At 52.1% G+C, this 25,307-nt stretch overlaps 1 protein-coding gene across 1 annotated transcript in view; it reads right to left on the minus strand.

The window, feature by feature from the left end:
* Bmp7 (bone morphogenetic protein 7) overlaps positions 1–25,307 on the minus strand; it is a 78,363-nt gene that overhangs the window by 26,035 nt on the left and 27,021 nt on the right. Inside the window, exon 3 of the mRNA XM_042276890.2 lies at positions 1,220–1,368. Within this exon, the coding sequence (XP_042132824.1) occupies positions 1,220–1,368 (149 nt within the window). The remainder of the gene's footprint in view (positions 1–1,219; positions 1,369–25,307) is intronic.

The following is a 25,307-nucleotide window of genomic DNA, read 5'->3' on the forward strand; positions in this document are numbered from 1 at the left end:
AAAAAAAAAGGTTAATTAAATTATAAGAGCCTAGTTGGGAACAAGCTTTCATAATTAATAAATAATTCTCCATGTCATTGGAAGCTGGCAGTTTCAAAGAAAATCAGACAATCATTTGTATAAAAAGCAAAACAGAAATCAGAATCTATACCTAAGCTCTTAAGTACCCAGACATCATCCCTGTAAAGGTGCCCATGAGTGCTAAGGAGGAGTTATCTTTGGAAAGTAGAACTCAGAATCTGGGGGAAGGAAATGGGGGGGAACTATTTACTGTGACACATTTCCATCATGCTGACTATGGAAGAATGATAACTTCCTATTCCAAAATGAATGAAAAAACAATGTGTTTTCCTTTCTCCCTTAAAATTGGTAAAAAGGTGTCAGGGCAGTGGTGGTGCATGCTTCAGCCAAGGCTACACAAAGAAACCCTGTCTCAAAGAACAAAGAAATAAACAAAAACAATAATACTAATAAGAACTGGTGGAAAGGGAGCTGGAAAGATGGCTCATGACTAAGAACACTTCCTGCTCTTGCAGAAGACCCAAGTTCACTTCTCAGCACCCATATCATTCACCTCTACACCACCTGTAACTCCAATCCCAGGGGATCCGATGCCCTCTTCTGGCCTCTGAGGTCACCTTCACGCATGTGCTCATCCACACACACAGACACACACATGACAGGGAGTGAGACATGCCAGGAAAGACCAGCTAACGATGGCTTCTCCAGGAATTTGCAACTCAGACCACCAACGTGACTTCACTGCTTCAATATCATCCCACAGAGTACATCTGGCAATGTTGGAAGACATTTGGGGATGGTACTACCAGAACCCAATGCTTAGAAGATCGGGGATGCCAGCAACCATGCTCCACTGCCCAGGATGCCAGGAGTGCCAAGGTCAACAAGCTGAAAAACCTGTCTGGTGTGCTCTGCTGCGCTGCGTGTGTTATGCCAGCTCAGGGCTCTAGCCTTGTGCAGTTCTCACACAGCAGTCTGTGTGGACCTGAGAGTCTACATGTGCAACATAACTGCAAACCCAGCTGATGCAGGATAACTGTGAGCAGTGAGGCCATCTCTGTCCCAGCTCGCCCAGCTCCCGATCTTCTTGTGATACGAGAAGATACGCTGGGTTCAGAAAAGAACTAGTCTTGAAAGCCTGGTTGAGATGGGGGCGGAGCACCAGCTGGGACTAGAGGTGTTGGTGTCTGGGACTCACCATCCAGGGTCTCCACGGAGAGCTGCAGGCCCAGGTTGTGCCGTGGGTTGACCACCCAGTGGTTGCTGGTGGCTGTAATGTCAAACACCAGCCAGCCCTCCTCAGAAGCCCAGAGGGTACGGCTGTCCAGCAAGAAGAGGTCCGACTCCCTGGAAAGAGGAGAGAGACACAGTTTGAGATTAGGCAAGTCACAGTTCAGCCACCCTGACAGCCAGCAGCTTACCAGCTAGGGGAAGCTGGCACAGGCCATCTCACTCTACCAGATGTCAGGGGACCCTAGCAAGACACAGGAGAGGCAGTAACTATACAGCCTGAAAGCTGCTGGGGCAGAAGGCGATGCCCAGGAGGTCATTCACCATGTGCCTGGCACCACACCAAGAACTCCATGCAGGGTAAAGCCGTAATTCACCCTATGAGAGGTGGAAGATGGCTGACTAGCTGGTTGAGAGTTGGAGCAGTGGATGGATTTATGGATAGAAGATGGATGGGTAGATACATAGATGGATAGGTTAAGTGAGCAGATTAATAGAGGCAAGATGGGTGGGTTGGGAGGTAGGTAGGTAAGTAGGTGGACAGATGAGAAATGGATAGGGTGATAGATAGATGATGGGTGAGTGGGTGACTGGGTGAGCAGATGGGTGGGTGAGTGGGTGGATTGATGAATTCATGCATAGGTAAGTGGATGTGTAGATGAACAGGTAGATAGATAGGTGAATGATAGACAAATTGATAGAGATAGATGACGGATAGATAACATGTGGAGGGGTGGGTGACAGATGGATGAAGGAGAGAGGTAGATGGAAGGATCGGCGAACAGAGAGGATGGTGAGATCAATGGATGGATTGATGGATAGGGGTGGATGGATGTGTAGGTATGTGGAGGATGATGGGTGGGTAGATGAGTACCATCCCACCCTTTCATTCATATCAGCTCTTGTGGATTTTTAGCTATCAAGGCTCAGTTTCAACATTCTGAGCCCTTCAGTGGTCAACTAAAATGCTAGCACTCCTATGCTATGCTGGGCACCTAGATCCGTAGCCAGTGTTTTCAATGTCTCTTCCCTCAGAACCCATTAGCATTTCTCTGGGAGTTCAATAGCCACCCAGAGACCAAACATGGACGCAAACAGACTCAGAGAGCTAGTTCCAGGGCAAGTATGAGGACACCAGAAGTCGCAAGGATCAAAATCACGAAAGGAATGCTCTAAGCCATTTCTTCCTCTTCTCATGCCTCCAGCCAAAAGTCTAGGCACAGAGAACCTAGGCGGCTTAGGCAAGTCACATGCACAGGCTTGGGAATGGTGGTCACTCCAGACATGGGCAACATCATGGGGACCATAGGTAGGTGTGGAGGTGGGGGTGGTTTCCCTACACCTGATTTAGAAAACGTTGAATTACATCATTACTTCAGCCAGGACACCACACCCCTTCCCAAGCTAATCCACAGCCTGACAACATTAAGAGGCGGGAACTTTCTGAGGCGGCCAGGCAATGAAGGCGCTGTCCTCGTGAATGAACTAGCTCTTGGGAAAAGTATAGAGGGAGAGTGTTTGAGCCCTTTGAACTTTCTCCCTTTCCCTGTGTGAGGACAGAGTGACATGGTGCCATAGTCACATTTGTGGGACACAGATCCCACCAGCGCCTTGACCTCCAGCCTCCAGAACTATGACATGAATTTCTGTTCTTGTAAGTTTCCCAGTATCGGGCAATTTGTTACAACAGCAGAAACAGACTAAGATGCTTCAAGTTCTGATCTAAAACCAGTAAATTAGCCACTGGGTAAGAGCCTCTGTTGCCCCTTGGGGGCCAGGCCAAAGTCTCTCCAGACCTGCAGAAGTCTGTCCTCTCAGTTACTTATCACGGAGGCAAGGAAGCCTTATTAGGGCCACACAGGGTTTGAAAGACCCTAAGTTTGACTTGGATGTCCAAGTTGACAATAATAATGACCTAGTGTTCAGGACCCACTTACTTCTACCCTGATGCCCCTTTAGAGGTGACTCCAAAACTTGTTAGGAGAACCTCTTACATGGCTTTCAAAGCCACACATAGGGAAATCTGGCTGGCTTCATCTCCGATTTGCCTGATGGCTTCCCTAACTCTGGAGAACTCTCGGGGCTGCCAATGAAGCAGCTCACTAGCCAGACTGTCAGCAGATGGAAGCAGAAAGATGTCACTCCGAGACAACTCGGGACATCTGCTCCAAGCACGAGATGAGAGACTCGGGTGGTGACGCTGCCAGGAGATCCGACGTGCGGGAAGACGGGAGCAGATGCTGGACCGGGGGACACAGCAAGCCTTCACAGGGGCCTACCCTGCCCGTGGATGCTAAGACTTCTTTCATTAAAGGCCAGGACGCTGAGGCCAGAAGTGACTCATTCCCAGATCACCATGAAGGCAGCCACGCCCCACACCCATCAGAGTTTACAGTTTATCTCAGGCATGCAAGGAAGAGCCACACCTCATCTGCGGCGACAGGAGTGGGGTGAAGATGTAGAGACACCTCACCAGAACGGAGTTGGGACCACGGGACAGCAGGGACACACTCAACAGCGTGTTCCCACCTGAGTGGGACACTGGATTGCAAAGGAACACTGGTCACACAACAGAGAGAGGGGGATGGGCCTCTGGGACATTCTGATTTACCCAGAAGACACCGGTTGCCACGCAGGCCAGGTGAGCAGAGGAGCTGGGGCCCCAAGGAACAGATGCACACACATCCATTTACCTTCTCCACTCCTGGAGCCTGGGTGCTTTCCAAGCCGGCACTCTGAACTTCCCCCAGCCCTCAGTCATGTTAAGATGTCACTCCCAAGTCGGGCATGGTGCCACACGCCCACAATCCCAGCACTGGGGAGGCTGACGCAGGACTGCTGTGAGCCTGATCTCTGCAATGAGTCCCAGGCAGCAGATGTCACACATGTGGGCATGGGGACATGTTGTCGTTGTCTCGGGGCAAGCCTCATACATGGTGGAACTGGGCTGTGGCACAGGAAAGCTAATCCAAGAACCTCTATCTCTAAGCTTTGCCCCCCGTCTCCCGACCCCCAGGTCACATCTCAGCAGGGAGGGAGGGAGGGAGGGAGGGAGGAAGGGACAGGACCTGTTAGGCCCTGTGTGGTGCCTGCACTGTGTGGGACAGGGGTAGCACCAGTTCATCCTGAGCCTTGGCGTCCTCCTAGGGAAAATGAGGGCAGTGTCGTCTTGGTTGGCAACTAGGAAGAGCCAAGTGAAGACCAGGTACACAATTCCAATGTTCCTGAGGTGCACACTGTACACAATTCCAACGTTCCTTAGGTACACACTGTACACAATTCCAATGTTCCCGAGGTGCACACTGTATACAATTCCAATGTTCCTGAGGTACACACTGTACACAATTCCAATGTTCCTGAGGTACACACTGTACACAATTCCAATGTTCCTGAGGTACACACTGTACACAATTCCAATGCTCCTGAGGTGCACACTGTACACAACTCCAATGTTCCTGAGGTACACACTGTACACAATTCCAATGTTCCTGTGGTACACACTGAACACAATTCCAATGTTCCTGAGGTACACACTGTACACAATTCCAATGTTCCTGAGGTATACACTGTACACAATTCCAATGCTCCTGAGGTGCACACTGTACACAACTCCAATGTTCCTGAGGTACACACTGTACACAACTCCAATGTTCCTGAGGTACACACTGTACCCGTTACGGCAGGACTGGTAAATTCTCTGGGAGTCCTAGGGTGAGACTGCTCTGAGGCCCCAGAAGAATCTCCAACAGGAAGGCCTCCACCCATGCAAAGACTCTCAACTGTGGACTTTACACACGTGCAAAGCCGCTCACAGTTGTGCAAGACTCTCTAAATATGACCACCACCAGCTCCTCGTGTCTGCATCCAGGACCCATTCCCTCATATAGCAAAGGAGGCCGGTCTCTGTCTTTGATGTCTAGACCAACTGTGTGACCTGCTGTACCAACAGGTCCCTGTGGGGGCAAGGTCCAGTCTGGGCCAGCCCTTGAGAATCTGAGTGGCCTCTTGATTTGCCTCCTGGGAATCAAATCACGGAGTCAGCAAGCCTGATTGCACTGAGTGTGTGTGTGTGTCTGTCTGTGTGTGTGTGTGTGTGTGTGTGTGTGTGTGTGTGTGTGTGTGTGTTGGGGTGGGGGCTGTCCTGTGCTGGATAGTTTCATGACACCTTGACACAAGCTAAGGTCATATGAGGAGGGAACTTCATTTAAGAAAACACCTCCATAAGATCAGGCTGTAGACAAGTCTGTAGGGCTGATGGTCCTGGGTTCTACAAGAAAGCAGGCTGAGCAAACCATGGGGGGCAAGCCAGTAAGCAGCACCCTCCATGCCTCTGCATCAGCTTCTGCCTCCAGGATGCTGCCCTGTTTGAGTTCCTATCCTGACTCCTTTCAATGATGAAGCTGTAGCAGGCTCTTTTGAATTGCCAGCCCCCAAATCATGACAGAGACTTATTATTAATTATGAATGATGGGCCTTAGCTTAGGCTTGTTTCTAGCTGTCTTTGTGAAACTTCAACTAATCCATTTCTATTCATCTAGGTGCTGCCCCGAGGTTTGTTTACCTCATTTACATAATGTACTGTCCATCCTGTTTCCTGCTCCCTTTGTGTCTGGCTGCTGGTCCCTGGCTGGCTGGCACCCACTTTTCTCTCTGTCCTCCAGCCCCACCTATCCCTCCTCTCCTAGCTACTGGCCATTCAGCTTTTTATTAGACCAATCAGGTGCCTTAGGCAGGCAAAGTGAAACAGCAACACATCTTTACATAGTTAAACAAATGCAACACATCTTTACATAGTTAAACAATTATTCTATTCCACAACAAACAGTGATATGGAAGTGTAGGCCAAATAAACCTATTCCTCTTCAACTTGCTTTTGGTCATGGTGTTTCATCACAGCAATAGCAACCCCAACTAAAACACTCTCTGAGGAGGGAGAAAGAGACTGTTCAGCTGAAGAGTCTGCAAAGGAAGTGGATTAAGTACTTTTTTGTTGCTATGATGAACATCAAAACCAAAAACAACCTAAGCAAAAAATAATTGATTTTAGCTATGGCTCCAGAGGGTAGAATCAATCAATCCACCATGTCAGAGAAGACATGGTATCAATAAACCCTCCAAGGCCACCCCCAGTGATGTACTTCCTCAGCATGGCTGCATCTCCTAAAATTCCATTCCCTCCCCAGACAGCATCACCAGCTGGGGACCACGGCTTCAAATCTGAGAGTCTACAACAGACATCCCATGTTCAAACTACCACAGCGAGGAAGGAAGAGACCAAGCCATCCCTAGGTGAGGTGTCAGCTTGGGCCTCCCAGCTCCTATCTTCATCGGTAACCACAGAGGGTCCTGGAGCAGAAGAACTGCCTGGCTGAGCACATCCCAATTCCCAAGCAGAATGGCTCTCCTTTTAAGCCACTTACAGAGGATGGTCAGTTCCAGAGAAAGATAACCCAGACAACACTCAGAATTCCCATTACAGAAAAACTGAAAACTGTCTCGCAAGGGGACTGATTAAAACACCACAGGATGTCCAAGGCAAGCGTGTGCTCCATGGCTGCTCAAAGAACCACACAGACCTACCTGGTGGTAAGGGAAGACAGGCACTGACCAAAAGGAGTGCACACAGAATGTGTGACGTGTGAACATCTGGGGACACAACCTGACGGAAAAAGGTAAGACTAAACCTCAAGTGTGCACCGGAGAAACTAAAGAGAAAAGCACCTCCGTAAGAGTTAGTGGATTTCACAAAATCAGCAGTAGGACTGGAGATGGCTCAGACATCAAAGGCTCGACCAAAATCAAGAGTAATTCCTTCTTGCTCAAGCTGGTCAAGACAGTGGAAGGCAGGCAGGATCCACGCTCACACAGCAAAGCTAGCATGTCACTGCCTCAGAGGACAAATGTAGCCAATTTTGATAGACTGGTCTCCAAAGATGGCCAAACAGCCAGTGGACACACACAAAAAAGAGGTCCAGTTGCATTAGCTGGCAAAGGTAAATAGAACTCAGACGGGCAAGACAGGGGTTAAAGGTGCTTGCTGCTAAGCCTGATGCCTGGAGTTCCACCCCAGAATCCACACGGCAGAGCCGGGGGAGGGGGGGGGCAAGCTGTCCTCTGCAAACTAACAAACAAATGTGAAAGACATAAACAACAGGCAGGTAGCTCAGCCATCAAAGCGCTCGCAGTGAAAGTGTGAGGACCTAGGTTCAAATCCCCAGTCCCTATCTAACACACTGGGTGTGGCGCTGCGTGGCAGGCGGACAGGAGGACCCTGGGCTTCGGTTAGCAGCCAACCTAGCTAAATTGGTGAGCCCCAGGTTCAGTGAGAAATGCTGCCTCAAATAATAAGGTGGACTGCCTTCCTGAAGATGCTATCTGACTTCAAACTCTGGCCTCCAAACACATGCGCACACGCACTCTGTCACTCTCACACACAAATCCAGCTAGCGTTGGGACTTTGTGCGCCCCTCTCCTCTCCATACTGTAATTTTTTTTCTGGCTTGTGCTTGAACAGATCTTGTGCACACTGTCACGCCCGCTGTGAATCAGATGTGCTACTGCCCCGCTGTGCCCAGAAACCAATGTTTGTAGTCGTCCACCACCTCTGGCTCTTACACTCTGCAATGAATGACCCCTGAGTCATGTGTGTGTGTGTGTGTGTGTGTGTGTGTGTGTGTGTGTGTGTGTGTGTGATAGAGATGTCCCATCCCGTTGTCTCTTTCTCTCTAAATCATAGCCAGTTGTGGGTCTCTGTGTAAATCACCATCTACTGCAAAAAGACGCTTCTCTGCTGAGAGCTCAGAGCTGCACTAAGCTACACTATCTTTTTTAAATGACAAAAGCTCAAGGGTGAGGGTGTGCAATGCACTGGACAGCAGCCTGCAGTACACCTTCTTCCTAGAGTTTGCAGCCCCCCTCACACACACAGGAAGTCTGCTTGTGTACACTCTAGTCTAGAGGATGGAAGGGAGCCTTCCAGATCTCAATTCTGAAAACATACGGCTCTCAAAACCCTGGCTGTCAGGGCTGGAGAGATGGCTCAGTGGTTAGGGGCACGGGCTGCTCTTGTGGAGGACCAGGGTTCAACTCTCTGCACCCACACGGCAGTTCACAACTGTGTAACTCCAATCCCAAGGGATCCGACATCCTTATATAGTATATACAGACAAAATATCAGTGCACATTAAATAAATAAATAAATCATTAAAAAACAAACAAACAAACTTGACTGTCTGGGACAACACATTCCCACATTCTTGTGGTCTTTTTCGGAAAACCAGAGAGTGACAGGACTCACTTTCCCCTACACGGACAAGCATAGTGTGGCCCTGTCTGCCAAGCTCAGGAGAGATATGGAGCAGATTTCAGGGCATGAGTCCCTGACTGTTGCCACCACTAATTCCTCTTCAAGGAATAGCAAGGGCTGGCGAGATGGCTTGGTTGGTAGTGTTCATTACACAAACATGAGGACCTGAGTCCCATGCCCAGGTCCCATGTACAGGAGCCAGACATGCTGGCACATGCTGGCACATGCCTGTGATCCCAGCACTCGGAGGTAGAGGACAGGCCATCCCTGGGCTCACAGCCCAGCCAGCCTAGTCCAGCCTACCTGTCCAGTTCCAGAGCAGTAAGAGACCCTATCTCAAAAATCCAAGTGCAGGGGCTGGAGCAGAGGCTCAGTGGTTATGAACACTTGCTGCTCTTGTAGAGGACGTGGGGTTCGGTTCCCAGCACCTACAGGGTGTTTCACAACCATCTGTAACTCCAGTTCCAGGGGATCCAATGCCCTCTTCCTGCCTCTGTGGGCACTGCATGCATATAGTGTAGACAAAAATAATGCATGCAGTGGACACAGAAACATGCAGGCAAAACATAACACACACAAAATAAAAACAAATAAAATTTAAAATGTTTCAATACAAAACAAAACAGTCTTGAGGATATTTTTCAGGACACAGATACACACTTTCACACACACATACACACACCACATACCACACTCACACACACACTCACACTTTCACACACATACCACACATACACACACCGCATACCACACTCATACACACACTCACACTTTCACACACATAACACATACACACACACACACACACACACACACACACACACACACACACACAGAAACAGCATCGAGACACGGAAGGTCACCTTCTCCCCTCCAGAAACCCAGGTTTCCTCAGAGTCCTGCTCTGTAAGGCGTGAACCTGGCCTGACCCTGATGCTGGCATTGGGATGTTAATAATTAACCACCTGACTGTGGACTACAGGCTGCAGGGTCCAGGGCACCTCCTCCCAAGGAAACCTGTGAACAGCAGAAACCTAACCCTGGAGGGGAAGTAACACACACACACACACACACACACACACACACACACACACACACACACCTGGAAAGTTCTACCACCATGGAAAGTGGATATTTTAAATCCAATGTGGGAGGGTGGAGAGTCCTGTCTGGGACTTCTGACTACACACAAGCTATTTCTAGTCCGCAGTCCCCAGGGGCCTTCAACCACTCCCCTGGGGATGGCCACATTTCCTCACATGGAGACCACCAAAGATTTAAAAAAAAAGACCCCAGGGGGCCTCTGGAAAATCTGAGGGCACTCAACTGCAAGTGAAGGCATGTTTCAGAACCCAGAACGCAGTCTTGGGGAACACGCCTTATTTGACCCCTGCCAAGGGGTAAAGCAACCAGTGTCTTGAGAGCCCAGGAGGACCTTGGAATCCCTACAAGACATCCTAGCTTCAGCTGAAGATGGCCAGTGTCTGTGTCACTGTGCAGCTACTGGGAGCTGGATGGGAGCGAGGATCTAGGCGACAGCCATAAAATCTGAAGTGACGTGATTAATTTAAACATATTCTCAGTCAGGCAAAGTGTAGACATAAAAGTCCAACTACCAGGACAATTACAAATTCAAGGCCAGCCTGGGCAATCTGGCTAGACTCTGCCTCAAAATAAAAATGAGAGAGAGAGAGAGAGAGAGAGAGAGAGAGAGAGACAGAGAGAGAGAGATGGGGGTATAGCTCAGTAATAAAATGCTTACTTAACAGACACCAGGCCCTAAATTCAAGCTTCAGAATTGAGGGGAGGGTTCCCAATATCACAGTCCAAGACCCAGTTGGAACTCCCCCAGGAGCCCTCAACTCAGCTCACCACCTGCAGGGACCCTCAGACTCAGCCCACCACATGCAGGGACCCTCAGACTCAGCCCACCACATGCAGGGACCCTCAGACTCAGCCCACCACCTGCAGGGACCCTCAGACTCAGCCCACCACCTGCAGGGACCCTCAGGTCCAGCCCACCACCTGTAGGGAGCAGGCACACGTTGTTCAAATTGGAGAGAATGCATTGCCCTTGGAATTCCCCAAAGTCTCTCCAAGAGGCCTGTTTCAGGGCTGAGGCCAGGCACCTGCCACCTAACCTCTCTGCCTCCTGTGATGCAGGTAGGAGATCTATCTCCCAACTTAGCAGTGGAGAAGACTAGGGATCAGGGTGCTTGCTGGGCAAGTACTTCAGGCTGGCACAGGGAAACATTCTGGGCAATCTTCACTTGGACAATGCCAGCCGGGAATCACATCACATCACAGGTCACAGGAGGTGACAGGTGAGGATGCATCAGGCCCTGGATGGAATGTCTCCACCACCAAACAAAAGAAAATGAACTTGAGTTGAGAGGCCAACAGAACAATACGCCCTCAGAAGTCCTGAGTGGAGGCCAGGACCTGTGTGTGCTATCTTAGATGGCCAAAGGGTCCAAAGAGACAATATGAGGGACACCTGAACTGAGGCAGTTCTTCAGGATGGTCCAAGTCACCACAGAGTCATCATGAGTAAAAGGAGAAGGTGGGGAGTCAGATGTCAGCATGATGGGACTGTTGGCAGGGCACATCCAACCAGGAAAGGACACTTCCGGGAAAGCCAGGAAAGGCCAGGAACTGAGGGGGCCCTAGGAGTCCAGTGCTGACATCCGGGTCTTCCTCTATAATTCGCCATCTCAGTTTCTGAGATAAGGTCTCTCTGTGGGGCCGGAGCCCTCATGCTCAGGGTTGACCAGACCAGCTAGCCAGCAAGAGCCCCAGGATCCACATGTCTCTGCCCTCCAACACCAGGGTTCTAGATTCACATCACTGTGCTCTGCCTTAAAACAAACAAAAACAAGGTCTCCCTGTGTAGACCAGGCTAGCCTCAAATTCAGAGCTCCACCTGCCTCTACACCTCCCCCCAAATGCTGGGGTTAAAGGTGTCTCCACTGTGCCCAGCAGCTCCCAGCTTTCATGTGTGTGATGAGCATCCAGACTCAGGTCCTTATACTTAGGCAGCAAGGACGTTACCCATCTCCTCAACCCTAGAATTTGTACTTGAAGCCATTAAATGTGTGGTCCCTAGTTACAGCAACCAGTCACCATCAGAGGACACCTCGACTCTCGTCCCTCTGCCAGAGCTGAGAGCTGGAGGGACGACGGCAGGCAGAATGTGTTCTGAGGACCAGCGGCAAGGACAGCAACACACAAACTGGATGACCAAACCGCTGAGGAACCCTCCAGAAGGGAAGATCTCTGAAGGAGCAAAAGAGAAGTATAAGACTTCCGAGGCAAGGGCGTTCCCGGGGACACCCCAGCCAGGCCAGAGAAGAATGAACTGAGTCAATACAATACAGCCAAGTGTTTCTGACAGACAGAGGGAACAGATGTGTGGAAGGTCAAAGTGAGGAGAGGGGACAGGTGGCTGTGGGGCCAGAGGTGGGCGGGGCCTCAGCCTGCAGGCTTCTGGCCACTCAGTTAGATGCCTGGAATACAGGGAGAACACTGGATGGCAAAAATCGTTGCCAGGTACTCCCTCCTCCTCCCTGCCCTCCACACCTTCACTTTGCTGGACATGATTGGGGGGGGGGGGGAGGAAGAGGGGGGAGAGAACATGGCAACAAGAGAGAAACTCAGAGTGAACAGAGCATGCACAGGCTAGCATGATGTCATGTGGGTAGAGCCTCGTGAGTCAGGAGAGAGGGGCACTTGGCCCACGGACCTGGAGCCAGCCCAGCATGCACACTCCAGGCCGCAGGGAGGCCCAGGAGGAAGATCAAAGTCCTGAGATGAAGTTGGCCCTGCAGGGTCAAGTCACCAGGCGCCTGGAGCTGCCCACCTCAGTGTTAGGAAACGCACTGCTCTTCCAACAAGGACCCAAATGGTCCTGGCGTCCCCGAGACGAGCCGATGAAGTCAGAGAAGCACGATGCTTTTTATAAACCACTTTCTTGAGGCCCTATACATCCAGGAAGACCAAAATTAAGTCGTTTGGGAGAAAGGTGGAAAAACAGATGAAAAGCCGCAACACCTCCTACCGCAAAATGATCTGGGGCCACCCACGGCCTTCCCGTCCACCCCAGGACTGGCAGGCTGCCCACTAAGGAAGCCCACCAGGCAAACGTGGAGGACGTGGGGCATCCTGCACAGCAACCAGAAGGCTGTGCTGTTATAGGCAGGGAACAAGTAGCAGCCATTCACGATCAGGGCTCCAAGAGCCTGTCTGCAAGGAGATGGGTTTGAAACTTATCAAGGTTCCGAAGCCTACCTCATTCGTAGAAGGCCAGTGGCCAAAAGGGCTCGGTAGTGGAATAAGCAACATGTTGTATGTATGTATGTAAGTATGTATGTATGTAAGTATGTATGTATGTAAGTATGTATGTATGTATGTATGTAAGTACGTTAAAGGCTCTGAAGGGCCTCGAAATGGCTCAGTGGCTTAAGGTGCTTGCCACCAAGATGATGACCTGAGAACGATCCCCAGGACCCACACAGTAGGAGAGAACTGACTTCTGCAAATTGTCCTCTGATCTACACACACACACACACACACACACACACACACACACACACACACGTAAAATGAATATGTATGTGTATGTATGTGAAAGAATTAAGGAATAAAGACTGAAAGAAAGCTTTTTTCAAACTTGCAAGTGTCACCAGAAATGGATTGGCTTCCCAATTCCCTGGCCTCTGCCCACAGGTCCTGCTCTGAGCCCCTTGGAAGCCCAGTCTCAAATCCCAGGGTGGTCACCCACACTGACTAAGGAAAGACTCTGGACACCTCCTCCCACCTCACAGAGACCCTGGCTGGTGCTGTAGACTTGGAGACTAGAGGAGGGGGTGCTGTCCACTCATCCCCCACTTGGTGAGGTCCATCTGGACAGTGCAAGGACTGAGCCACACCTGCACCCAGTGACACATCGAACATCATCACAGTGAGACAGCGAGACCTCAGGAGGTCCTCAAGAAACCGTGGGGAGCCCTGTGGAGATTCTGAGTCAGCTCGGTGTCCTCTTGATGGACCCCTGACTGAGGCTGGTGGTGCAAAGGCGGATCTTTCCAGACTTCCCCTGGTTGCTACATTTCCTCCAGCCTCCAGCTTGAGACAGAAATAGAGCAAGGTAACCTCAGACTCCTCACGAACACTCAGGGCATCAACTGGTCAACAGTGACAGCTTCCCCATCGCGTCATCTTTCCAGCCTTAAGAAGAAAAGAACCACAGACCACCGTTTTAAGATTCCAAAACCCAGAGACCAAAAGGGGAGTGGAGCAGAACTAGATGGAAGCAAGCAACACCATGCCTGTGGAAGGCAGGCTGTTCCCTGCCCTGAGGACCTCCATACAAGTCGCCCTCCTCAGGCTGCATCTTACCCTCAAAGACAGAAGCTCGCACTGTTCAGAGATGAACCAAGGCTGTGGAGAACGCTCTCAAAACCTTACTTTTGCATGTCAGCACTCTTGGTCTGTCCAGCCCTAATCACGAGGCACAGACTGACAAGCAAGTGACTTACGCAAATAAAATATTACCACCTACCAAGTAATCAAATTAAGTCAGCAACACATGACATGTGGGTGTACCGAAACCACCTCGGAGAGCTAAAGAGATGGATCAGTAGGCAAAGTGCTTGTCTCGCGAGCACCAGGACCTGAGCTCAATTCCCCAGAGCCCATGTAAAAGCTGAGGTGTGTGCTTATAATCTTAGCACCAAGGAGACAAGGATAGACAGATCTCTGGGGCTTGCTGGCTGCCCAGGCTAGCCTACTTGGTGAGCTCCAGGCCAAAGAAAAACTTTGTGTAGAAAAAAGAAAAAAAAAGACAAGGTAGGTGGTACCTGTGGTTGTCCTGACTTCAACAAACAAGCATACACGTGCACACCTCCACACAAACAGGCACACACGTGCACACCTCCATACACAGGCACACACACATGCACACCTACACACAAACAGGCACACACACGTGCACACCTACACACAAACAGGCACACACACGTGCACACCTCCATACACAGGCACACACACGTGCACACCTCCACACAAACAGGCACACATGTGCACACCTCCATACACAGGCACACACATGTGCACATCTACACACACAGGCACACACATGGGCATACACAAAATCGTAGCATAGCTAAAAGACCCATGAACTTACAGACATATTAGGCCAGCAAATGACGCACCTGCCTCGCCTGGATCACACAGAGTGGGGGGCACCTGGGCCAGCGAGATGGCTCAGCAGGTAACGGCATTTGCCTCCAAGCCTGATGACCAAGTATGAAGACCACAGGATACTCAGTGGTTCAAGGTGCTTGCCACCAAGCATGATGACCTGAGTTTGATCCCCAGGACCCACAGTAGGAGAGAACTACTCCCAGAGGCCACGAGGAATGCAGTTTATTAGCTTGCGGCATTTCAGAAATGCAGCAACCAGGGAAAAGCTGGAAAGATCCGCCTTTGCATTGCCAGCCTCAGCCAGGCGTCCGTCCATCAAGAGGACACCGAGCTGACTCACAGTCTCCACAGGGCTCCCCACAGTTTCTTGGGGAGCCTCCTAAGGTCTCGCTGTCTCATTGTGATGATGTTTGATGTGTCACTGGATGCACAGTGTGGCAAGGATGACAGTCCTTGCACTGTCCAAGTGGATCTCACCAAGAGGAATGAGCAAACAAGACCCCCACACACTCACTCCCACCCTCGTCTCCAAGTCCTAAAGTATCAGCCAGTGGCTTAAGTATCCTCACACCCAGGAAATTGACGTAGCTTGCAAATGTTATTCAATAAACTCTTATGCTGGACAAACACAAACCTGTCCTGCTGTGTTTTTGACAGTGTGCTTGTGACCATTCCCAAGCTTAAGATTCTCCACAGCTAAGACTAACGGAAGCTTCAGGAGGCAGGGCAGAGGACCAGGGGGAGAAAGAAGAAGGGACAGCTAAGAAGAAGGGTTCATACTTAGGTACTTGCCACGTGTCGAGAGCCAGGCCAGGCACTGAGTGTACCTGTGAGGCATGCCCTGCTGGCTGCACCGTGGGACACACTCTCACTTTCTATCACGTGTGAGAAAAGGCACAGAGGCTGACCTTCAGTCAAGGGCTTGGATGCAAGGGGTTTGTCTGAGATGTGAGGCTGGGACCCACATGGAGGAACAAGAAAGGAGGCAGGAAAGGAAACAGAACCTGGGCACAAATCTACAGAGACCTGAGTGACAGGTGTGCCTTGCAGGTCCTGTCCATCGTCAGCTGAATACAAATGTCAACAGCGACAAGGACCAGGCTGGCCTGATGGGTTGGCTTCCTGCTCAGGAGGGTAAGACGCCACACATCATATAAAGCCATGTTCAGTGGCCCACTATTAACATGCTGAAATTCTCCGCACATTTTAGCTAAGCTTTGTGAGCTAGAGATAAAGCCCTGTGCCCTGTGGGAGGCGGGCAAGCATCTATCCCTGGGCATGTCCCCAATCCCACGCTGACGGTTGTCTGCTGTTTTGTTTAAAGACAAGAAGGATCTCACTATGTTACCCTGGCTAGCTTGGAAGTCTCTTTGTAGAGGAGGCCACACTTGAACTTGTAGTCATCCTCCTGCCTCTGCCTCTTGAGGACTAGGATTATAGATGGCATCTTAACACATTTACGTGATCACTTTTCTCTGATCTGTGACTAGCCTTGGAGGCATGTGTTAACAGGAGTGAGTGTCTGCAGATCTCTGTCTAAAAACCTGAGTTAGAATTGAGGGTCTGGGTGGATTCAGGCACTGTGGACAGTGGGAGCCGGGTGGCCAGGCCAGCACAGGGAGGCATGAACAAGCTGAAGGGGAGGTCGGAACGAAGTGAGGGAATTGAGGTACTTTCCATTCCAAGTGTGGCCAGCTCTGGAGGCCTCCCCGGGCTAGTCTGGTTCTGCACCTGGGCGCTGCAAGGTGTGGCCGGCATCTTGTGTCCTGAGGCTGGAGCTGAACACCTGCCATCACACCTCAGCCCATCCCAGAAGAGGGTAAAAGCCCACAGCACCAAAGCTAGGAGCTCTGCCCGAAATGATGCCCTCTGCAGGGCTAAGTACTGCAGGAAGAGGATGCAACTTTGTCTCTGAACCCCTGCAGGGGAGCAGATCACAGGTCTCCCCTGGGGCCCTGCACAGAACCATCTTCTCCAGTCTCCTCCCGCCCCCCTCCCCACTCCTCTCCCAGAAGCCTTTCACAAACCCTCAATCCTGGGAAGATGGATTTCAGGAGGCTGCTGGGGACCAAACCCATGTCCTCTCACAACAAGCTGAGCAAGGCAGTACACCCACAGTCCCAATGCTGAGGAGGTAGGGACAAGGGGACCCCCAGGGCTTACTGTCCAGCTGGGCTAGCCACACAGCGAATTTGGTGAAAGACCCTATCTCAAAAATGAAAGTGGAGAGTGATTGAGGGAGATACCTGATGTTGATCTCTGGTTTACACACACACACACACACACACACACACACACACACACACACACACACTCAGCCCTGGAGAAACCTTGACCTGAGAGACAGAGACAGACAGACAGACAGACAGACAGACAGACAGACAGACAGACACACACACACACACACACACACACACACACACGCTCAGCCCTGGAGAAACTTTGGCCTGAGACACACACACACACACACACACACACACACACGCTCAGCCCTGGAGAAACTTTGGCCTGAGACACACACACACACACACACACACACACACACACACACACACACACGCTCAGCCCTGGAGAAACTTTGGCCTGAGACACACACACACACTCAGCCCTGGAGAAACCTTGACCACACACACACACACACACACACACACACACACACACACACACACACACACACACACTCAGCCCCAGAGAAACCTTGACCTGAGACACACACTCAGCCCTGGAGAAACCTTGACCTGAGACCAGAGGCCACGCAGGCTTCCCTGGCCGACAGCTCCATTTGATCAGCAGCGGCTGCTTCCCTTTCCTGCAGCTGCACTGAGGATCTGCAGGAGGGAGTGCTGTGATCCATTAGTCATGCCTGCCTGGGTTCCCTGAGGGAGACTAGTGCAGAGCATGCTAGAACAGAGAGAGGCCAAGTGTCAGCTTTTCTTCTTCCATTCTTGAAGCAGCAGAAGCAAAGCCACGGAGAAAGATGATGGCAATAATTCGGGTGGCGGTAGGAAGACAGAGGAGAAAACCGGAGTCTGACCAAGCCTTGACCGGTCCCTGCTCCTGACATGAATGTGAGATAGCAGAGGCCTTCGTGGAAAAAGAGTCTTGGAAACAGCACTTTCCTGGGGCACCTGTTTCCCCCATCCTCCCAGAGTCAGCATCTGAGAAGGCATTTGTTATCCCAGCTACAGATGACCGCTTACAACCAAATTGAAAAATATTAATTCCCTTTGTTTCCTGCCAAGAAGGCTAAAGCAATTACAGGCCCTGATATGAAACACACATGTTAATACATTTGGAAAAATAGGTTCCTATAGGCAAGCAGAGGTCTCGATCCAAGAATGGAGTGCTTTTGGAATTAAAGTGTCTCATCAAGTTATCCAGACAGACTGGATCCCGAAGCCCACTGTCCCCAGATGCATTCCAGCGTCAGGAACACAGGGCCCCGGCACATGCTGCCATCTCCCCCTCACTGGCAATGAAAGCCCACGACCCCTGGGCACCAGGGCGGCCCCCGGCTCTGCACAATATAATTATGATCATCACAGCAAAGCCTGCGGAGAATCGAAAGCAGTATAATTACGGGCAATTTTCACTTTTTGGAAATTGAGCTCAGATGCTGAGGTAAGGCTGAAAACAAGGCAGTGAGGACAGATTATGGAAGAATGTGCTGGGGTGGCCCACCTAGCCCACGAGCAGAGACACTGCCGGCACTCATACATGCAGCGGGCCCCTGTGGGCACGTCCTCAGGGGCGACACCTCCGCACAAGACGTCTTTGCCCTTTCCTGCAACGGGCATTCTCTGAGTGCCTACTGTGTGCCTCAGACGTCACTCCTGCCGACAGCCTCTGTGGCCGCCCCTCGGAAATCACTCAGTGCTCACTGAGACTCTGCCAGGCCAGCAGGCTGCCAAGTCCACACAGTCACGAAACTGGAGGTGGCTACAGGTGGCAGCCTGGGCATCTTCACGACATTGCCAGGACAAGCTAGGCAGGTGGGTTGTCCTCTCTGCCTCAGTTTCCCTGGTGGGAATCCGGTTGACCTATCACCCAGATCAAAGAATTGGGTGAAGAGAATGGACAAGCTGCCCTCGTCAGCTTTCTTTCATCTTGGGTCACGGGCCTCGGTTTTCAGCAAAAGGGGTGAAGAGGAGGCCTCTGTTGGTGCACTGCTGTAGCCGCCCACTCAGATCTGTCACGGCTGCTCAGGAGGACAGCTACCCCTTCCGCAGAGATGCATCACAGGAGGCTGAGGACGACATCTCAAACTTGCCCAGATCCACCCAGCAGTAGGAAACAGCCCTTCCCATGCGGCGGGTCCGCAACGATGTTGGGCCTGACCGGGAACTGACTCCATGTGATTCGGTGCCGAGAGGAGTCCAAGAAAATGAGAGCCCCCTGCAAGGCTCCTGCTGAACCCCTACAGGACCCTATCACAAGTGCCCCGCAGACACACCCTGTCACCACCGATACCCAACTGGTGCCCACCCAGTTCCTAAGAAACCAGGCTGTGGGTGAGATGATGGAAGGGAGGAGAAGGAACGCAGATCAAAACAGCCACCAAAGCCCACCAGCTGGCCTCAGACCACAGGACAGGAAGCCATTGGGCATTTGGCTCCAGGACACAGGACAGGACCGGCTGACTGCCTTTCCAGAACTAACTAGATTGGACACAGTGGCTTGCTGTCCTGCCCTGCTGGGTGGCATTGAATGCAAGCTTTTTCCAGAATGATCCTTGCAAATTACTGAGGGGCCCTGAGGGGACCAAGCAACACCAAGGACTGACTGTTCTGTGTCCAAGGCTCAGGGCTGGGGTCTGGAGTGGCGCCCTGAGAAAGAGGCCGCAAGGAGAGGTGCCCAGGTGGTCCTAACCCAGGCTTTTCATGGCCGCTCCTGTGATCTTCCAGGACACTGTGACCAGCTAGTGCCCACTGCTAAGGCAGGCTCAAATGCCGAGCTTATGCCCTGGGGCTGAGGTGTAGTGGCGAGAGATAGAAGCCAGGAGACTCACAAGCCTGCACATGGGCCTATAGGAGCAGGGGAAAGCCAGAAGCTTTGGAAGGACCCCCACTCTCAGCCAATCCCTTCCCCACGCCAGTGAGATGGACAGTCAGAGTCTGGACATGAGTGGGGCTCTGTCCTGTGAGAGGACGGTGGTCTGCGAGAGAACAAGTCATGAAGCTGAAGCAGGAGTGACTCACGGTCCACCTCTCTGACAGGCGAGTCAGCCAAGACAGGACATAAGGGGCGGCAGCCACCTGCTCGGAGCCTCGCACCTGGAACACATGAGCTGTCTCAAGAGATGTCAACACCCAGTTCAAACCACCAACACTGGCAGCTTTAACAGACCCTGACCAACCCAACCAATAATGCACAGCCACGGTTGAAAATCTCACTGCAGCTCAGAATGGGGGGGGGGGTGTTTCCAGAAACCTGGGTTCGAGTCTCCCCTCTGCCACTTGCTGACTTTGTGACCTCAGCTAAGTCACTGAACCAGCCTCTGAACCAGTCTGTGGAAGAGAGCTAACACCGAAAAGGCCCACTGTGGCGGTGGAATACTCACCATATCACTGCATACAGAAAACACCCAAGTGGGATGAGCCCCAAACCTCTGCTGGTGCTGTCTCTGCGCTGTGCCGTGACCTCTGTCTAAACCTGGATATAGGAAAACCTTCCAGAGTCTGGTCACCAAGTCCTGACCCGACAACCAAAGTGATAGCCACCTGAAAGTCCCCACAGAGGACAGGCTAAGGTGAGGCGCCACCCCAAGGGCCACCTGCAGACCACTGTGGGGTGTCGAGACCAGATGCCCTTTCTCTTGCCCTCAGCTCCAGCAAGCCTTTCCAGTAAACCTGAGGTACAGCCTGTCCTGGTGTGGGTAAGAGGCCATCTTCCCTGGACTTGAGGGAAAAGGGCAGCTGAGATGCCTCGGAGGTTGGACACGGTGGGCTGCATGGAAGAGCTGTGGGCAGGTGAGCACCTGTTCATACAGCAGGGGCAGCCTGGACAGGGCACCTCCTCTGAGTGGAAAGCCAGACGTCCTGGGGAGGCTACTGTCCCCATCCCGGGCGGGGCACTCGGGAACAAGCAGAACTGGACTGGACTGAAGAGGGAACTGGTAAGCCACCCCTTTGGCCATCTCTGCCCCAAATCTCTCTCTGGAAGGACAGGCAGAAACAGCCCCTTCTCCATCACAGTGACTCAGGCCAAGGTTGATCCAAGTCCTGGCATTGGAGAGACTGAGGTCACCCTCCTGGCAGCCAAAGACCCTGTGATGGAGCAGGGGACATTTTTCATCCAGCTGCAGACAACATCTCGACCTTGGTGGTGACAGGGCCTGGCCTCCTGGGGCTCCTGGTGCAAGCCCCGCCCGCCCTCCAGTGCAGGAGGAGCATGCCTGGAAACTCCCAGCAAGAGCACAGGTTGAGATGGAGGGCCTAGTGTGGCCCCTCGCCTGCAGATGGAACTAACAGAGCAGAAGCACGCTCAGGTCCTGGAAGCTAGCTAGCCCAGCCTCAGGCTTAGGGTCCAGGAAATAAGGCTAAACTCCTAATCCTCCCCATCAACCCCAGCAAAGCCTCCAAAACCAAGCGACCAGCCCCCCAGGCCCATCTCCGAGCCCTGGCTCTCCCACAGCTGGCCAACAAGGGTGGCATACCTCTCCTGTCTTTGCAGCTGTCTGGGGCTTGAGGCAGGGACAGGCCATGGAAGGCCTCCAACTCCAAGAGATCAAGAGGACTTGGTGGAAAGTGACTCCCACAGGGGAGAGATGCTGAGGCCAGCCCACAGCTGGCTAATCCCAGCACCCCCGGAGTGTCCCTGGAGCTTAGCTGAGCCTGCCAGAGAGCCAGATGTCCCAGGCCCTGAACAGCTGGGTGGCTGGTGGCAGCAGAGCTCATTCTCATTCTCTAAGCACAGAGCCCGGGGTGGTGGCAGGACTTGGGGCGGGGGGGGGGGGGGGGTCCTCCTTAGAGGACTGGGTAAGTGGGAGGCTTGCAATGGAAGATGCACAGTTGGATTATGCAAAGGAGCCACACATCTCTACCTAGCTCAGGCCTGTGTCCCCAGGCATATTCTTGGGCTTAAAGTATTCAGGCATTCAGAAGATGAAGCCCAGAGAGGGCGGTGCCGCCAGAGCCTGCAGCTCCCCACTCCGCTATGGACTCTCCCTCCTACAGTGAGGAGAAAACCAGACCATCCCTGAGCGCATAGAGAACACGCACTGTGTGGAAGACAGTCTCGAAAAACCTTCCCCACACCCTGGGAGGGAGGAGACTCCACAAACCCATTCCTTTCCAGGGAAGGAAACTGAGGCTCCAAGGTCATGACTTCCCAGTATCAATCTAGCAGGATTTGAACCTGCCTTCTTAAAGCTGGATTAGCCCACCCCCACCCTCCAGAGAAGCACCTAGATTCAAGATCAACCAGAAAACAAAACAAACTAAAAGCTAAAGCTTTTTAACTCCTGGAGAAGGGCCTGATAGCTTCCGCCTGTGGAGCTAGAAAGAATATTTAGTAGTCCACGATTCCCGCCTTCCTGCTGTCAATCACCTCTGCTCCCTCTAAGCCGTACACTTCCACCTGCTCTGGGCCCTCCTCTGCTAAGCAAGGAGCCCCCAAGAGGCAGGCCCTCAGCAATAAGCCACCCATGACACCAGTATGCCAGGGGCTGGAGTCCTATGCCGTGTGTCCCTCTGTCAACTGTGACAACCCATACCCCACCTCGCTGACACGGCAGGACCCATCACTGAATCTCAGGAATGGGAGGGGCTAAGATGCACTAAGGCTAGCTTTTAGGCAAGGCCTAAGTGGTTCATCCCATCACGGCATGGGGCGGGCGGGCGGGGGGGGGGGGGGGGGCAGTTCTCGCCATCCTGCCTCATGTGACCACAGGACCCTTTGTGGTCCCTCATGCACACTCTTCCTCTGCCCTCTACTGACAGAGCCTCTGTCACTCAGACATCCTCAGCTCAGCAGGACATCTGTGACTACCTAACAGACACCTGTCATCCTGTACCCCCAAAAGGAGATTCCAGTCCCAGCCCCCAGATCTGTCAATGGAATCATCCTCATTCAGAACTAGTGTTTCTGTAAACATATGCAGACACAGGAGGAACCCGAGTGAAAACAGTTGGGGTGATACTGAGAGGAGATGGAGCCTAAAAGCACAAGCAGCTGATGGCCACCTCAGGACACTTCAAGAAGAGCACATTTGCACATAAGCACACACACATATGCACACATGCACACATGCACACATGTACACACACACACACACACACACACACACAGGTTTCACACTGACTAATTCTAAAGTAACAGCCTCTGGGAATGCAGCCCTAATGTTCTGGGCCACCCTGTTTGTGGGACTTCATTATGGTGGCATCCTGGGAAATTCAGATGCACCTCAGCCAAAACTTCACATGACGTTCATGCTCTCTCTCTCACACACACCCCATTTATTTCCATTATCTGACCTCCAAGAACGGCACTGGGCATATCTGTGCACAAAAGTAGCTGACTAGTAAACCTCAGAGCCCATTGTTTCATCAATGATATGGCCTTGACCTCCATGAAAGCCGCCTGACTGAGCTTGTGGGTCTCTGGGAACACAGGGCACAGCAGGTGCACACAGGCGTGAGACAGAGACACCCCTTCTCTGGAAAAACAGCATGCAAAAGCTGTGTATCAGGAAGCAAGTTCTGCACAGGCAAGAGGAGCTCAGGGTCAGAGGTGACCTGCAGACCAAATGGCCCTCAGCCACCAGGAGGGCACATGTTCCTGCAGGGAGAGATGGGAGAAGGGTGTGTGTATGGCCGGTGAGCCATCCCAGGTGGGCTAGGCAGGACTCACCAGATGCCACCACATTCCCAAAGTTGGACCTCTCAATGAGGCAGATACGGAGGCAGCCAAGAGCCCTGGGCACAGGTGGATGCCCCACCTGTTGACAAGGAACTTCTGGGTATGTGCTTTACCTTAAGCCATCAGCCTTCAAGAAAGGTCAAACATCTGGTCAGGCTAAGAGTCCCGATGGCATGGAAAGGGCAGCTCAGTGGTTGAGAGCACTTGCCCAGCTTGCATGAGAACCCGGATTTGATTCCAAGCACTGTAAACCAAGAGTCCTGGGAGTGATGATGTCCCCAAGTCCACAGTAGGTACTTGGAACTCCAGAAGACGGGCCATGTCCTCCGCATGAGGCTGGGCCTGGGACCAAGATAAGATCCACAGGACACCTGAGTGTCTGGGGAGATCCAAAGTCAATCTGCACGGCTGCCGTCCTGCCCCCAGCTCCCCAGCTCCTTCCTGTCTCTGCCATCTCGTTTACTGCCTACCTCTCTGGCAAGAAAGCCGAACAGGGTAGAGCTTGTGCAGGGCCGTGGGGGCTGTAAACATAAATTAAAGCCACACCAGGATGCCATCTGTCACCCATCAGAGTGACAAAGATCAAAACAGTTTGGTAAGAGGCCTTCCCGAGTGCATGGGGACCAGCCGTCTCCTCCCTCACTGGGGGAAGGAGCCCAGGGACATTTGCGAAGGCCATGTGTGGTGTGTGGATGAGCATGTGCACACATGTATGTAACCCAGCCACAGAACTTCAGGCAGACGTGGTCAGGGTGAGAGGAGGCAGCAGGCCTGGAGAGGTGGTTCGTCAGGGAGGGCTTGCCTCGAAAGCATGAGGACCGCGTAAAGAAAAAGCCAGAGGGTGAGAAGGCAAGATGGCCCAGTGGGTAAGGGTGCTTGCCACCAAGCCTGGCCACCTGAGTTTGATCCCTGCAACCCACATAGAAAGAGAGGACTGACTTCTTCCAGTTGTCCCTGAGGCCACCCCCAGAGCACTGTCCACCACAGCAGGATGAAGGCTGCTTCACAGAACAAACAGATGAGATACCCAACACAACACAGCCCATCCCACAGAACTGTGCGGGTCTGAAAGATTCAGGACGGGGCAGTGTCGAGCAGAATGCCCCCACCTAGAAGCAGGAGACAGTGGATGGTGGACTCCTCCATGGAAAGAGAAACGGAGCCAAAGAAGCCGCCTGGGGAAGGGACTGAGGCCTCAACAGTGAGAGGAAACCTAAACTCCAGTGGCCTCTGCTTCTCTCGGCAGCGTTCTTCCATGCGTCTGTCGCGTCCATCTGAAACCATCTTTTTCTTCCTTGATGCACTGAAGACTGAACCCAGGGCCTTGCGCATTCTAGGCAAGCACTCATCACTGAGCTAGTTCCCACACCTCTTATTTTATCTTTTAGTTTGAGACAGGGTGTCACTAAGAGATGCCAATCCTCAGCTGAGTACCATCAGACTCCATTAAACTATTATCAGAAAAGCTTTTCAGAAGCCTGGTCTCCAGTTCCCAAACCTGGGCCGAGTCTCCATGCGATCTCTCTCTCTCTCTGACCTTCTGTGGTGGGAGGACACTTCGATCCTGCCCATTTCACAGACTCCTTACTTCAGAGTGCTAGTGTGTATATTAAGTTACACATGAGTGCAAGACACTAGAAACACACCACAGAAGTTCTGTTTCCTTAGCCACCAAGACGGGCTGCCC

The sequence above is a fragment of the Peromyscus maniculatus genome, chromosome 4 (genome assembly GCF_049852395.1).
Source record: "Peromyscus maniculatus bairdii isolate BWxNUB_F1_BW_parent chromosome 4, HU_Pman_BW_mat_3.1, whole genome shotgun sequence".
In the NCBI taxonomy this organism is placed as follows: domain Eukaryota; kingdom Metazoa; phylum Chordata; class Mammalia; order Rodentia; family Cricetidae; genus Peromyscus; species Peromyscus maniculatus.